The 16,168-nt window shown below is 41.1% G+C and overlaps 1 protein-coding gene across 1 annotated transcript; it reads left to right on the forward strand.

Moving 5' to 3' along the window:
• The first annotated feature begins 1,445 nt into the window (after nucleotides 1-1,445).
• cdc23 (cell division cycle 23) lies at nucleotides 1,446-13,991 on the forward strand. Its single transcript, XM_003217593.4, has 16 exons — nucleotides 1,446-1,634; nucleotides 3,907-3,979; nucleotides 4,448-4,585; nucleotides 4,795-4,837; nucleotides 5,903-6,008; nucleotides 7,388-7,520; nucleotides 7,776-7,953; nucleotides 8,036-8,133; nucleotides 8,890-8,971; nucleotides 9,103-9,256; nucleotides 9,386-9,505; nucleotides 10,246-10,321; nucleotides 11,367-11,428; nucleotides 11,975-12,053; nucleotides 12,136-12,255; nucleotides 12,878-13,991. Exons 1-16 carry the CDS (start codon nucleotides 1,486-1,488, stop codon nucleotides 13,046-13,048), a joined length of 1,782 nt encoding a protein of 593 aa, XP_003217641.1. The 5' UTR covers nucleotides 1,446-1,485; the 3' UTR covers nucleotides 13,049-13,991.
• Nucleotides 13,992-16,168: the final 2,177 nt, after the last annotated feature.

Here is a 16,168-nt window from a genome sequence, read left to right on the forward strand (position 1 = left end):
GTTGACTCATGTTCAGCTTGTGAACATCCCTCATCAGAGCTCCTGATGGCACAGTGGGTTAAACCCTTGTGCCAGCAGGACTGATGACTTAAAGGATGGGTTGCTGATCTGAAAGGTTGCTGGTTTGAATCCAACCCTGGGAGAGCACGGATGAGCTCCCTCTATCAGCTCCAGCTACATGCAGGGACATGAGAGAAGCCTCCCACAAGGATGGTTAAAAAAAAATCAAAACATCCGGGTGGCCCCTGAGCAACGTCCTTGCAGATGGCCAATTCTCTCCCACCAGAAGCGACTTGCAGTTTCTCAAGTCACTCCTGACACGAAAAAAATCAGAGGCAATGATGGCTAGGATTGGTGGATGCTGAGTATCTTGGTGGCTACACATCCTTCCTCCTTGGTTTAAACCAAACTAAGGACACAATAATTAGAACTGCCTGATATGGTACAGAAGCAATCCCTGAGATTTAGGGAGACCCGTTCTACATAGCACCAGGCTGCAAATTATTATCCCAAGCTATATTATTTTGGGAAACACTTCAGATGTGGGTATGAAGCCTGCTGGGGTTTTTTGTTTTGCTCCTCCTTTGCCTTCTTCCTCCACCTCTCACCTCTATGTGGGAAAATACAGCTCTTAGATGTCCAACCCATGGGAGTTTGGTGAGGCACCAGCAGTCCTTGGCAGAGAAGGCTAAAGACCCGGTAAAACTACAACTCCCAGGATTCCATAGCACTAAGCCATGGCAGTTATAGTGATGTCACATTGCTTTAATTCTAATGTAGATGCAGCCTTGGTTATTTTTCTTCTACATGATTTTAATATTCCCTAAAGAAACCCTTCCAATTGCAACATTCACACTTGCCTCAAACAGACAAGTTCTTTCTCCCACCCTGTGACTTTCCACACATATATAAACCCCACTTTACTAGTTTCCAACAGACCTTTCAACCTCTGAGGACACCTGTCATAGATGTGGGCGAAACGTCAGGAGAGAATGCTTCTGGAACATGGCCAGACCTCCCGGAAAATTCACAGCAACCCAGTCTTTCTTTTGTTTGTTTTGGATTTGGTTGTATTTCTGTACATAGGCAACAGTATAACAAGCATGGGCAAACTTCGGCCCTCCCGGTGTTTGGACTTCAATTCCCACAATTCCCAACAGCCTGTGGAATTGTGAGAGTTGCAGTCCAAACACCTGGAGGGCCGAAGTTTGTCCATGCCAGAGTTCCATCCCTAGTGAGTGTGCAGAAGCCGCCAGCAGGAGGACCGCAATCTCATTTGTCCACTGGCCCCGCCCCTCCTCCTTAACACTATCACCTCTCGACCAATCCCCGTCCACGAGTTTGTGTTTCTCCCGTTTTCATTAGTCGAGGAACGGGAGAAGGCCACAGAGGCATTGTCCAATAGGACCTTCGTATTCTGGTTGCGCGCGCTTCCAGGAGCCCTAACCAAAGCCCTGATTGGGCGAAACGGACCACTCTAAAAACATGGCGGCGGCGAGCGTGGCGGCGGTAACGGTGGCGGCCGGGGCCGGCTTGGCGAGTGCGGACTTCTCCGACCTGCGGACCATCAAGAAGCAGCTGCTGGACGTGGCAGAGCGGAGCCGGGAGCGCGGCCTGCAGCACAGCGGGAAATGGTGAGAGTCCCAGCCGGCCGTGGTGCTCGGAGGGTCTAGTGCAGCGGCTCCTTACCATTGTGTATCCAATAGGTTTTGGACTTCAACTCCCACAATTCCTTGCTATCAGTACAGCTGGCTGGGGCTTCTGGGAGTTGAAGTCAGAAATGTGTGGCGGAACAGAGCTTGGGAACGTCGAAGGCTTTCATGGTCGGAATCACTGGGTTGCTGTGAGTTTTCCGGGCTGTATCGCCATGTTCCAGAAGCATTCCCTCCTGACGTTTCGCGCACATCTATGACAGGCATCCTAAGAGGTTGTGAGGTGTTGGAAACTAGGCAAGTGAGGTTTATATATCTGTGGAAAGTCCAGGGTGGGAGAAAGAACTCTTGTCTGTTGGAGGAAAGTGCGATTGAACACCTTGATTAGCCTGGCAGCTTCCTGCCTGAGGAACATTCACACTTGCAACACTTACACTTGCCTAAAACAGACAAGATTTCTTTCTCCCAACCTGGACATTTCACAGATATATAAACCCCACTTGCCTAGTTTCCAACAGATCTCACAACTTCTGAGGATGCCTGCCATAGATGTGTGCGAAACGTCAGGAGGGAATGCTTCTGGAACATGGCCATACAGCCTGGAAAACTCACAGCAACCCATAGCTTGGGAAACCCCACATCACTATGGGCTCGTTTGCAGGGGAGAGATTTGTGTCCCCTTCCATTTGATTGAGGGGCTGCGGCTGATGGGAAGTGGACTTCCCCCAGGCCCTGATCCTAATTCCTATGTGGATTTGGTGCAGAGCTGATCCTGGCACGAGGAGTTGAGTGAATGTGGCATTTGAAGTTGATTCAAGCTGCGGGTTGAGTATCTCTTAACCCCTCCAGGTGTTTTGGACTTTAACTCCCACAATTCCTAACAACCAACTGTTAGGAATTATGGGAGTTGAAGTCCAAAACACCTAGAGGGAACCGAAGTTTGCCCATGCCTGCCTTAACCAGAAGTCCAAATTACACCAAAACCCATTATTATTGACACAAAGACATAGTATGACACAGCAAACGAGATATACAGTAGAGTCTCACTTATCCAACATAAACGGGCCTGCAGAACGTTGGATAAGCGAATATGTTGGATAATAAGGAGAGATTAAGAAAAAGCCTATTAAACATCATAATAGGTTATGATTTTACAAATTAAGCACCAAAACATCATGTTATACAACAAATTTGACAGAAAAAGTAGTTCAATGCGCAGTAATGTAATGTTGTAATTACTGTATTTACGAATTTAGCACCAAAATATCACGATATATTGAAAACATTGACTGCAAAAAAGTGTTGGATAATCCAGAACGTTGGATAAGTGAGTCTTGGATAAGTGAGACTCTACTGTATATGCTGGATTTCGTATCACAAAATCACAAGTCGAACACTTCCAAAGTGTTTAGGACTGTGTGATGTGATTATTATTGTTATTATTATTTATATGCTGCATTTTCTCTCTCAAAACTCAAAGTGATGAACGGTACTAAAAACAATACAGTATTCCAAATCTAAAGACTATAAACACTAATGTAAAATTCTCCACATGAGTAGCAGAGGGTGCATCTACACTGTGGAATTAATGCCATTTGACATCCCTTTAACTGCCAGGGCTCAGTGCTATGAAATCATGAGAGTTGTAATGTTTTACAAGGTCTTTAGCCTTTCTGCCAAAGAGTGCTGGTGCCTCACCAAACTACAAATCCCATGATTCCATAGCACTGAGGTAGTTAAAGTGTTGTCAAACTGCATTAATTCTACAGTGTAGGCATACTCTGGGGTAGTGAAAGCTTTGCTTTCAGTTGGTTCAGGCTACACAGACTTTGTTTCATGCACACGATTATTAAAAATAAAATGTATAAAATTACCTTCAAGTTATATGTATGAGACAAATTATTCCTGTGTGTGTGCGCATATATGCAAATATTCTGAAATCCTAAACACTTCTCATCCTAGGCATTTCAGAGAAGGGATACCCAGACTGTATTTCGTTTGGGCTGGGATTGATTTCCTACTTGGCAGAAATGGGATTGGACTGGATGACCCCTGTGGTTTCTTCTCACTCTTACGATTCTATGATTTGTGAACAATATGGATTTTAAAACTGCCAGTTAATTTAAAGGACACACTGGCTGCAATGTGAAAACATAAACAGCATTGGAAATCTTGGCGCATGTGTATCCAAAAAGAGTTGGTGTGAGCTAGGCGTGCTTCCTGCCTGTATGCTCAGTAGATATTCTTATTGCAGGGCCTCGGAGCTGGCATTTGCCCTGGACCCTCTGCCCTTGAATGAGCTGCCGCCTGCGCCTGCACTCACAGAGGTATGGACAAGGGGGGATTTTCTTGTGACATTTATTAGAAATCTACTAAGGATGTCTCTCCCAAAAACCATCATCTGGTAGTAAAAAAAAAAAAGGATATAGGGCAGTGTGGAAGGGGCCTTAGATTCCTTATAGCAGTGCTGGGGTTCTAAGTCATCAGGCAAGCAATAATAGTTTTTTGCAAACAATTTCCTTTTTAGTCACTTTTTCTTGGCTTCTCCTTTACTTTAATTTCTTATCCATTAGGCCTAAAACTAAGTAACCCTTTAAGTATTCTGAGAGAAGATACATTTTAATTATGCAATGGCACTTGGTCTGACGACCACAGTTCCTTACTGTCATTTTGTGGATGTTTGGTACATTGGAAACCTAAAGTTAAAGAAAAATCATCATCTTCTTTCCTTGAAACTTTTCTTGCCAAAAGGGAATTCATTATGTTGGAATTCAAGTTGTTTTCTTCTTTCTTAGGAAGATGCTCGTGACTTAGACGCCTACACACTTGCTAAATCTTACTTTGATCTCAAAGAATATGATAGGGCTGCTTACTTTCTCCGGGGCTGCAAGAGCCAGAAGGCCTACTTCTTATATATGTATTCTAGATACCTGGTAAGCTAATAAAACAATTCAGTCTCTTTTCTTGATTTTGACCTCTTTTTGTTTGTTTGTTTGCATGAACAACCCTATTGCATCTAGAAAGGGAAAACTAAGTTGCCACTTTTCTTTCTGCTGAGGCTGGTAACTGAACCATTGTCGTGAATATGTAAATATAGGATGATATTAGATTGGTTATTGCAGTTGTCTTTTTTATTTTGCAGTCAGGTGAAAAGAAGAAGGATGACGAGACAGTGGATAGTCTGGGTACGAAATTACAAACAAATTCTTCATGTTTTTGTTTTTAATGCTTAATTTGGTACTCTGGCAAATTATTTTTTAAAATAAATAAAATGTGAAATACGAAACAAGAGCAAATAATGATTCAGTCTTTTACATTTCTTTCCTTGCCATACATCTTTCTGAGGTTAAACTGAGTATCAGATTCTGTTATTGAATTGTGCTTAATACGTACACATTTCTCTCTATATACTAGGGTTTATAATGTTGCTTTGATAATTATCCAGCTCCAAGGCACAGTAAGCAATACATCATTGCTGAATGTAACATTACTATTAACAGTACTATTTTGAGGCATCACAGAGCTGGGTAAAGCTTGAAACAGGGTCACTAGGTTTAATCTTAGTGGTTTCAAGTACAGTAGAGTCTCACTTATCCAACACTCACTTATCCAACACATTTTTGTAGTCAATGTTTTCAATAAATTGTGATATTTTGGTGCTAAATTTGTAAATACAGTAATTACTACATAACATTATTTTGTATTGAACTACTTTTTCTGTCATTTCTTGTATAACATGATGTTTTGGTGCTTAATTTGTAAAATCATAACCTAATTTGATGTTTAATAGGCTTTTCCTTAATCCCTCCTTATTATCCAACATATTTGCTTATCCAACGTTCTGCTGGCCCGTTTATGTTGGATAAGTGAGACTCTACTGTAACAAGAAACCAAAGAGGATTGATGGAAATCTGTGTGTCTGATTCTTGAATCTGCTTCTCTGGAAGATTTTCAATGTGAGAAGTCTTTGGATAAAAGCAATCCAATTTGTTATTTGTAAAACACTTGAGCTGCTGTAACCTGCAGGACTTTTTTCAAGTCATAGTACTCTTCCTTCAACGCCTGGAGGCGGAAATTACTGAAGCAAAGTCCATAATTGGGTTTACTGGCAATTGTTTTGTGTTGCTGTAAACTGTTCATTCCTATCTACTCTACTGATTATAAGCCAGTATAAGTTACACATTTATCAGTTTTACATTGGTTGGAGAGAGATGAAACACATACTAATAGCCAATTACTCTTTCTTACAGGTCCCTTAGAGAAGGGACAGGTGAAAAATGAAGTTTTGAGGGAGTTACGGGTAGAGCTTAGCAAGAAACATAAAGCCCGAGAGCTGGATGGATTCGGCCTTTATCTGTAAGTATCTAAGAAGGACACGAGTAAATAACGCAGGGAAAGAGGTGGAAAAATTCATAGGGTGCACTTTTCTGTATATGAATACAGTTTGAGTATCCCTTATCCAATCTTCCTGCAACCAGAATTATTTGGGATTTTTTCAGTCTTTGCATATATGTCCATAATGGCATATCTTAGAGATGGGACACAAGTCTAAACATGAAATGGTTTATGTTTTATACATACCGTGTACACATAGCCTGCAAGTTATTTTATATAATACTTAAATAATTGTGTGCAGGAAACAGTCTGCATACATTGAATTATCAGAAAGCGAAGGTGTCATTATCAGCCATCCATGTAGACATTTTCAGATTTTGAAGTATTTAGAATATCAGAATTCTTGTTAAGGGGTGCTCAACCTGAATTCCCCCACTGTTAGCCCCAGCTTCTGCCAACCCAGAAGTCCAAAAACATGCAAATGTGAGTGCATCAATAGGTACTGCTCCGGTGGGAAGGTAACGCCGCTCCATGCAGTCATCCCACATGACCTTGGAGGAGTCTACGGACAACGCCGGCTCTTTGGCTTAGAAATGGAGTTGAACACCAACCCCCAGAGTCAGACCTGACTGGACTTAATGTCAGGGGAAAACGTTTACGCTTTACCTTAACTACCACCAATTTCTCAATACTTTATTTCCCATACCACCATACTTCGCCACAGCAACGCGTGGCCGGCACAGCTAGTGTGTGTGTGTGTGTGTGTGTGTGTGTGTGTGTGTGTGTGTGTGTGTGTATGTGTATATATATATATATTAGTGCATTTGTTCTGTTTTATCATGTCATGTTTGCTGTTAGCCGCCTTGAGTTCCTATATCTGGAGAAAGGCAGGATAAAAATAAAGTTTTTAAAAGAATAGGAACATTTTGAATGTAACAATAAATCAGAATTGCTCTGCATTGTGGCTTATTGCTAAGAAGTGGCATGTTGGGAGCATACTGCTGGATAGTTTCCTTTTGTTTTGTCCATAAGAATGGCTGAATAAATCAAGAAATCTCCAGCAGAATTAACTTCCAAACTAGGATTGGGGCTTTTTGTTCTTCTGCTAAGACAGACTGTCTTCATAACTTTTGACTCTTGGCTTTTGGCATAGCAAAAAATCAGAAATCTTGATTCCAATATAATGTTAAGCAAACTAGTACTGAAGGTTTCCTGCTTTGTCTGCCTTCTCCCTCTAGCAGGAGGAAGCAAGTAGCAGCAATCAAGCATGCTGTTCATAGTAGTTCTTAGTAGTTCTTGCTTCCACTTCCACACAAAGTCAGCTTGAGTGTCAGGAGCGGGCACAGTGTTTTTATAAACCCTTGCCTTTGTAGTAGTTTTTTCCCTCTGTAACCCATCAGGTACGGGGTTGTATTACGAAAGCTTGACCTAGTGAAGGAGGCCATTGATGTCTTTGTGGAAGCTACCCATGTTTTGCCCTTGCATTGGGGGGCCTGGCTGGAGCTGTGCAACTTGATTACAGACAAAGAAATGGTAAGTTTGCAGATTCTCAAGGGATGTATACATTTTTAGATTCAGTCTTTGTTTCTTGTATAATTTAACCATGAAATTACCATATTCTTGATGGTTTTCCTTAAGGAGAAGCAGCTTAATTTACCTGGAAAGCTGTAAATCACAGGTGTCAATGTTAATCCATTCCAACCATCTAGGCAAATTGAATACTGTTCTTGGGGGGCTGCTGTAGACTCCTCTAAGTGTATCCTTCTTCTGTTTGTTGGTTGATGCCAGCTGAAGTTCCTGTCCTTGCCAGATACCTGGATGAAGGAGTTCTTTTTGGCACACATCTACACAGAACTGCAGCTGATAGAGGAAGCCTTGCAGAAGTATCAGAGCCTTATTGATGCAGGATTCTCCAAAAGCACCTACATTATCTCCCAGATTGCAGTGGCTTATCACAATATCAGAGGTTAGTAACATTTCTCAGACATGGGTCTTCTTCCTGTTTGGCTGCTTGCAGTACTTACCATTGTGTCTGTCTTTCTCTGCAGATATTGATAAAGCGTTGTCCATCTTCAATGAACTACGAAAACAAGATCCTTATAGGATAGAAAATATGGACACCTTTTCTAATCTGCTGTATGTTAGGGTGAGTGTTTTTTCCCCTCAGCCACTAATCCCACATCACCCACATAACTACAGTGTCTCTCTAGAACAGTGGTTCTCAACCTGTGGATCCCCAGATGTTTTGGCCTTCAGCTCCCAGAATTCCTAACAGCTGGTATACTGGCTGGGATTTCAGAGATTTTTTGGCCAAAACATCTGGGGACCCATAGGTTGAGAACCACTGCTCTAGAACATTAAACACGTATATATGTGTATATATAGGTAAGTGTTGGCACTAACAGTATGATTTTATGCATGTCTTCCAAGAAATGTGTTCTACTAATTTGATGGGGACTTTTTTCTTGGTGCTGTAAATATTTATATACCCTCAGTTCAGCAGAAAAAGACTTTAAAAAAGTTTTAACTTAATTCTAAACAGAAAATAGAACTCTAGTGGTTTACACTGAAATTTCTGTCTGTTTTTGAGCCTTTGTGGCTTGATCATCTTAACAGGATGAAGACCGTAAATATGTGTTACTTGATTCCATTGCAATGGTGTTCTTACATTTTCAAAAGGTTTATGGGATGCACCCACAATATCACTTAGCAAAATTCAGATTTGTATTTCTTACTAGAATATCCTGATTATTCAGTCCAGTAATTCAGTTTGAGGATTGAAAACTTTGAAGAGCATATTTCTAATTCCTGAATCTATGCCTTGTTCTTACCCTGTTTTACCTTCACATTGATTATATGGTAGCCTTTGACACCTTGTGCTTATCTACCTTTATCACCCTAGGGAATGAAGCCTGAGTTGAGCTATCTGGCCCACAACCTGTGTGAGATTGACAAGTACCGTGTTGAGACCTGCTGTGTGATTGGTGAGAGACCGTCTTCCTTCCCTCCTTGCTGAAAGGGGCTTGTGTTTAATTTCTTTCCCCCTTTACATATCAGCTGTTGTTTCCCAGTTTCAGGTTAACTTTGGTTCACTGATCATTGTACTTTCTCCCAGGAAATTACTATAGTTTACGTTCCCAACATGAGAAGGCAGCACTTTATTTCCAGAGGGCATTAAAACTGAATCCCCGATACCTGGGAGCATGGACTCTCATGGGGCATGAATACATGGAGATGAAAAATACATCAGCAGCTATTCAGGCATACAGGTTTGTTTAACTGGCGCTTTCCAAAATGAAAGTTTCACTTTGGATTCTGCATCCAGTGCTCTAACAAGAGACTTCTTCCACTCTGGTTAAGCCTCCACCTCATTGACCTTTTATCTCTCTCTCTGACAGACATGCCATAGAAGTTAATAAAAGAGACTACAGAGCATGGTATGGACTGGGACAAACATATGAAATTCTTAAGATGCCTTTTTATTGCCTCTATTACTATCGACGAGCCCATCAGCTCAGGTAAAGAAATCACCATAGGCCTCTTTTGTGTGGTTGCAATAGTTTTAGCAATGTCTTTATCAGGGTGTGACATCAAATTCTTGTAAAGGTTGGGAGTCATGTGACCCTTCAGCTATTGTAGCAGCAATGGTAGGGCTACATGATACCCACCAACACTGCATATTAATTTATTTATTTGGAAGCAACCATTTAAACATTGACATAGTTTTTTTTAGCAAACAATAAAACTGTATGGTGTTGTGCAGACTATAGTGGATTTACTAGAGGCGGAGGATTATTTTTCCTCTTTTTAAAAAAGTCTGCATGTCACCATATGGGAAGGGCATAGTTAAATACAATTATTGCACAGATGTTAGATTGTATTGTACTGGTCCATGTATATACATGTACATAGATTTGTTTTATTTTTTATGAATATGTAAATTGTAAAATAATATATGTACCTCAGAAAATAAAAAAGGAAGTTCTCAGTGTTACAAATAGTAATGCTACTTTAACACTATATAGAGCTTTCTGCATCTCATCATTGGCTCTTTTTTCACTTCAAGCTGATGAGTGAGTTAAAATCCAGATTTAAAGTATTCTGAATTTAGATCCCAGTGCCAAATTCCAAACTCTTACTTGGGCATACTGTTGGATTAGTGAGAATACTCAATGCTCAGCAAGTTTAGGATGACTGTTGAATTCTGAGCGCATTGGGTCAGTTTGTCAGCTAGCTGGCTGTTTTGTGTTTTTCACAGACCCAATGATTCACGAATGCTGGTTGCTCTTGGAGAATGTTATGAGAAATTAAATCAGCTAGTAGAAGCTAAAAAGGTATGAGGGACTCAGATTTGCATTTCAATATTATTTGGGTTAACACCCCAAAATGCATAAAGGCTTTGTGTTTCAAATGGACTGTTATATTGCAATATTTTGAGTTGTCTCTGTCTATGCTGATCCATATGTATTGTATAGTCTTTTTTGTTCTGTTTATGATTTTGGACAGGGTTCTATACAGCAATAAGGATCACTCCTTCAAATAGTGTTCTCATTGCTTTAAGTTCTCTGTTCCAAAAAGGAGATTCATCTCTAGGCATTTTTTTTTACTCATTTGCCCCTGCCAAAGGGCATTGAGGGGACCGGGTAATAATAATAATAATAATAATAAAACTTTATTTATACCCCGCCACCATCTCCCCAACGGGGACTCGGGGCGGCTTACATGGGGCCATGCCCAAGACAATACAATAAACCATAACATAATACAATTAAATAATACATTACATAAAATAAACAGTACAACATAAGATCAAAACAGCAATATAACACGAGCGGGCTGCATGAATACTACATTTAAAAACTAGATTAAAAATTAAAACTCTGGGTGAGAAAGGGATCAGAATAAAACCTCGAGGGACGGGACATCAGATAGTGAACCAGTCTAGAGGATAAATATCGGGGGGGAGTAGCATAGAACATTTACTCTCCGAAAGCACACCGGAAGAGCCATGTTTTTAAATCTTTCCTGAAGGCTAAAAGGGTGGGGGCTTGCCTGATTTCAATGGGCAGCGAGTTCCACAAGCGAGGGGCCACCGCAGAGAAGGCCCTCTCCCTTGTTCCTACAAGGCGAGCCTGAGATATAGGTAGTGGCGACAGGAGGGCCTCCCCTGATGATCGGAGAGGTCGGGCAGGTTTATGGTAGGAGATACGGTCACGAAGGTAGGCGGGTCCCAAACCGTTTAGGGCTTTATAAATGATGGTCTGCACCTTGATTTGGGACCGGAAGATGAACGGCAGCCAGTGGAGCTCCTTAAACAGCATTTTGCTTCCAATTTGCATTAGACAGGTTATGTTCATTTCATTCTTTTTTTCTTTACAGTGTTACTGGAGAGCATATGCTGTTGGAGATGTGGAAAAAATGGCACTGGTGAAATTAGCAAAGTGAGTAATAAACAGCATCTCTACTGCATTGGATTATTATGGGCTTTCTTGGCAGTTTGGCAGTATACACCCATTGGATATGTCCCTATTGTTATTGGTGTGGCCATTGGGAATGCCTGGATGAAGGAAACACAGAAATTCAAATGTTGATTTATTTCTCTTTTGGTCTATAAATATGTGCAATTATTCCTGCCCAATAACAAATTAGAGTAGTACCATCAATTCTGTATGAAGGCTCACAGAGAATAATAAGTGTGTTTTCTTGGTAGATACTTAGGCCCAAATCACCTTGTTAGTCCTGTCTAGAATTTGTTATTATTGTGTGCTTTCAGGGCATTTTCATCTTAAAGTGTCCCTAGAACAACAGTTTTCTGGGCTCAGTTTGTGTGACTTACCCAAGGTCACCTAGTGGGTTTCCATGATTGAAGAGGGGACTGAACCCTGATCTTGAAAGTTTTGGTCTAATGATCAAACCAGGGTTCTAGTCATTGGCTTTAGTGTCCTTTGACCTGGGGCTTCTTCATCCATTTTCTTATTCTTTTCCAGGCTTCATGAACAGTTGAATGAGTCGGAGCAAGCGGCTCAGTGTTATATCAAATACATCCAAGATATACATTCCTGTGGGGTGAGTGAGTTCCCTACTACTTAGGAAGGGAAAGCAGAGATACACGGCCAAACACAGCTTAAATATTTTTATCTTGTTCTAGGAGATTGTGGAGCATCTGGAAGTGAGCACTGCCTTCCGCTACTTGGCTCAGTATTATTTCAAGTGCAAACTCTGGGATGAAGCTTCAGCGTGTGCCCAGAAATGCTGCGCATTTAATGATGTGAGTAGACATTTCGCTGTTGGCAGAATGTTTTACTACGATTGTCAGAAATGTATGTCAACCCTATTCACGTTTCATTAGAGCAAACATTTTATATATTAACTATCACTGAGAGCAGCCTTTAGATGTGGTCCACTCACGATGCTTCCTTAACACTATAAGACAAATCAGTGCCAGATCCTAGGTCATATTGCTATTTTTGCCAAGGTCAATCAGGTTAAAAGCTGTAATAAGACCTTTGTGGTGTGTGACATAGAACAATGTTTGGGTCTTAAAAATGTCTTTTAAATACAGTCTAGTGCAGGCATGGGCCAACTTCAGCCCTCCAGATGTTTTGGACATCCAACTCCCACAATTCCTAATAGCCAGTAGGCTGTTAGGAAGGAATTGTAGGAGCTGAAGTCCAAACATCTTAAGGGCCAAAGTTGGCCCATGCCTGCCTTAACCAGAAGTCCAAATTAACCAATTGCCTATGTGCCCTGTTGTAGGTATCCATGTATATGAATTCCTACTAAAAACCTTTCATGGAGCGTGGCTGGATTTTTTTGAGCAGCTTTGGTGCATGGCGTTTCTAGCTATTATCAGTTTTTGTTCTTTGTTAATGATGTCCCTTCTTTTCCAGACCAGAGAAGAAGGGAAGGCCCTCCTGCGACAAATCCTTCAGCTAAGGAATCAAGGAGAGACATCCTCTACAGAAATTGCCACACCCTTCTTACTTCCATCCTCATTGTCTGCCAATAATACTCCAACACGCCGTGTGTCACCACTGAACTTGTCAAATATTACACCTTAAACCATGCCTACCTTTCTAAACTGTCTTGAGCCAAAAGAATAATCCAGCTGGAACCTGGATGTCTCCTCCTAATGCTGGCTCTCTAGAATGGGGTTTATAGTCTGCACTGAATGCTGGTAGCTCCTTATTGAGGCAGTTGTTGTACAGCAGCTGTATCCAGAATGAGCTGAATACTCATCAACCCTTTCTTCTTGGAATGAGATGTCATACTAGTTAAGAAGACAATTTTCCCTACATCAAAACATGTTTAAATTGTTTTTCTGCCTTTCCTAGGTAATCATCACAACATGATAGTTACTAATGTGTTGAATATATATAACTCATGACAAGAAATAGTGCCTTGCTCTTTATTTCAAGATGCAAGAATGGGTTATTGAGCTGCTGGTCCCTTTTCACCTTTCAACAAACCAAGCTGCCTTGGGTTAGTAGTCTAGGAGCCATATAAATAGCACAACATAACATAATGAAGAAAGGCCTGGTTTAAAAGCTGGTCACTAATCAGTGAGAATGCTCATCTGTTGTACAGCCTAATAACATGGAATATTATTTTTGTTCAGATAATTGGTTCTTGATAGATGAGACAAACGCCTGTTTGGTTTGTTGTGGCTATAAGCAGATCTCTTCCTTCAAAGTGGCTCTACACAGTTCTTTGTAGAGGAGCTGATATCTATTAAACTGATGCTCTTCTTGGGATGCATAGTGGAGACTGAGTATGCTCTTGTAACTTAATGGCTGTGGCCATTCTTGAGTGTCACACAACAGAATGTCTTTGTATGTATGAGCTTACTCAAGTCAACCGTGGAAAGTGCAGAGGAAGCCAAAAAAGGACTTGTATAGATAGTAATATTAAAATAACCTTGCATTCTACTTCTGTCATTACATTTTTATCAGTACATTTCATTGTAACTTGTTTGATAAAAAAAAATGTGGCTTCTTTTTTGCATATCTTTTTCTAAGAGATCTTTTGTACTCATCCTATTTATAATGTTATATGCAGTGCTTTCAAACTCTGGCCTTCCAGGTGTTTTGAACTTCGGCTACCAGTTCCTGGCCATTGGACAAGCTGTCTAGGCCTTTGGGGTGTTGGGGTTCCAAACATCTGGAGGACCATAAGTTTGACACCTTTGAGTTATAGTGAGAAACAGACTCATCACTGAACAAAGGTATAAGGCCAGGTCTTGCTGCTCTTTTAATCTCATCAGACTGAAAGCCAAAACCAAGGTCACATCATCTGTTATAGAACTCCAATATGCTGATAACTTCTGTACGCATTCAGAAGATTTACAAGCCACTCTAAACACCTTTGCAGAAGCATACGAGAAGCTCAGCCTCTCATTTAACACCATGAAAAGCAAAGTGCTCTTCCAGCAGTTGTCAGCCAATCCCTCTGCAATGCCAGGAATACAGCTTAATAGTGTAACATTAGAAAATGTTGACAATTTTTGCAGACTTGGCAGCCACCTCTCCACAAAAGTCAGCATTGATGCTGAAATATAGCACTGTTTGAGCTCGGTGAGTGCAGCATTTCTCTAAATGAAGCAAGGTGTTTGAGGATTGGAGCATCCGTAGGGATACTAAGGTGGTTGTTTATAAAGCTGTTGTCCTCCCAACCCTGCTATATGCCAGCGAAACATGGACTGCCTACAGACGTCACACTCAACTCCTGGAAAGATTCCATCAGCGTTGCCTCCAAAAAAAATCCTGCAAATCTCTTGGGAAGACAGGCGGACAAATAGAATGCTGGAAGAACCAAAGACCACCAGCATTAAAGCAATGCTCCTACGCCATCAACTCCACTGGACTGGCCATATTGTCCAAATGCCCGATCACTGTCTCCCAAAGCAGTTACTATACTCCTAGCTCAAGACTGGGAAACATAATGTTGGCGGACAGGAAGAGAGTTAAATATGGGCTCAAAGTCAACCTTAAAAACTGGCAGACACCGAGAACTGGGAAGACCTGGCCCTTGAGCAGTCTAACGAGGTCAGCTGTGACTAGCAGTGTTGCAGAATTAAAGAGGCACAAATGGAGGGCTTAAGGGAATATATGCCAAGAGGAAGGAGTGTAAAGCCAACCGACTGGGACCAACCCTTCTGTTTGGAAACCGATGTCCACTGCAGAACATGTGGGTCAAGAATAGGTCTCCACAGCCACCTATGCATCCACTGCCAAGACACTACACTTGAAGGGCCATCATCCTCGGTCTGAGAGATTGCCTAAGTAAGTAATCTAGCACTATAGCTGCTATACGTTCCAAGGTGTTTCTTGCTATTATGATCTACGCTGTCCTTGTAGGACAGTGTGTGACTGGACAATGAGTTGAGGACTTAGAGGGAGGCATTCATGTTTTCTGCAGGTGACATTCACTCTGGGGACCTGGTGATTCTGTGTATTAGCAGGAACTAAGGCACCAGAGTAAGCAGAAACTATGGTTGGCCACGCTGAATGCACCAGTAGAAAATTGATCTCTGGTTGTTGTCGAAGGCAACCCTGATCTCTGGTTCTTTGGACTACTACACATAGATCTGTTAAGATATCTTTCCAGGTGGCAGTTCCTGTCATTGCAACAACAAAAAGGTTAATAACCCCGCTTTTGTATCCATGTGCAAATAGGTACACTTTTTTCAAAAGGGCATGATCATTGTGTCCTGATCTATTTTTAAGGCCAAAATGATAGATTTCAGGATTTACTACCACCATCCTGTCTGTAAATATCCTGTTATGTAAACTGATGTTAAAAGACTAGCCTCTTACATGTCCAGAGGCTTTGATTATTTTGCTAAATTGCCAGGGAAAGAACACTATACAGTAGTTAAACAATAGCTAGGTGGATCAAAGCATGAATTAATGTGTCTGATGAAGCATTGCATCTGCCTAGTCAAAACATTGGATTATAATTTTCCATAAAATGGCCTGCTAAACAGTCATACTATCTAATGTTCCATTTACACCAAACAGTTCAGTCCTTCCATTTCCCACCCAAGTATTTTCAATGGATCAATAAAATCTGGTTGATGCTGCCTCTGGAATACACAGCATTTGTTTTCTTTTTCTAGAATTATACCTAGCAGTTATTGTGGAGAGACATTTGTACTCGACACATATTGTATTTTTTCCTGG

This window comes from Anolis carolinensis, chromosome 2 (assembly GCF_035594765.1).
Source record: "Anolis carolinensis isolate JA03-04 chromosome 2, rAnoCar3.1.pri, whole genome shotgun sequence".
In the NCBI taxonomy this organism is placed as follows: domain Eukaryota; kingdom Metazoa; phylum Chordata; class Lepidosauria; order Squamata; family Dactyloidae; genus Anolis; species Anolis carolinensis.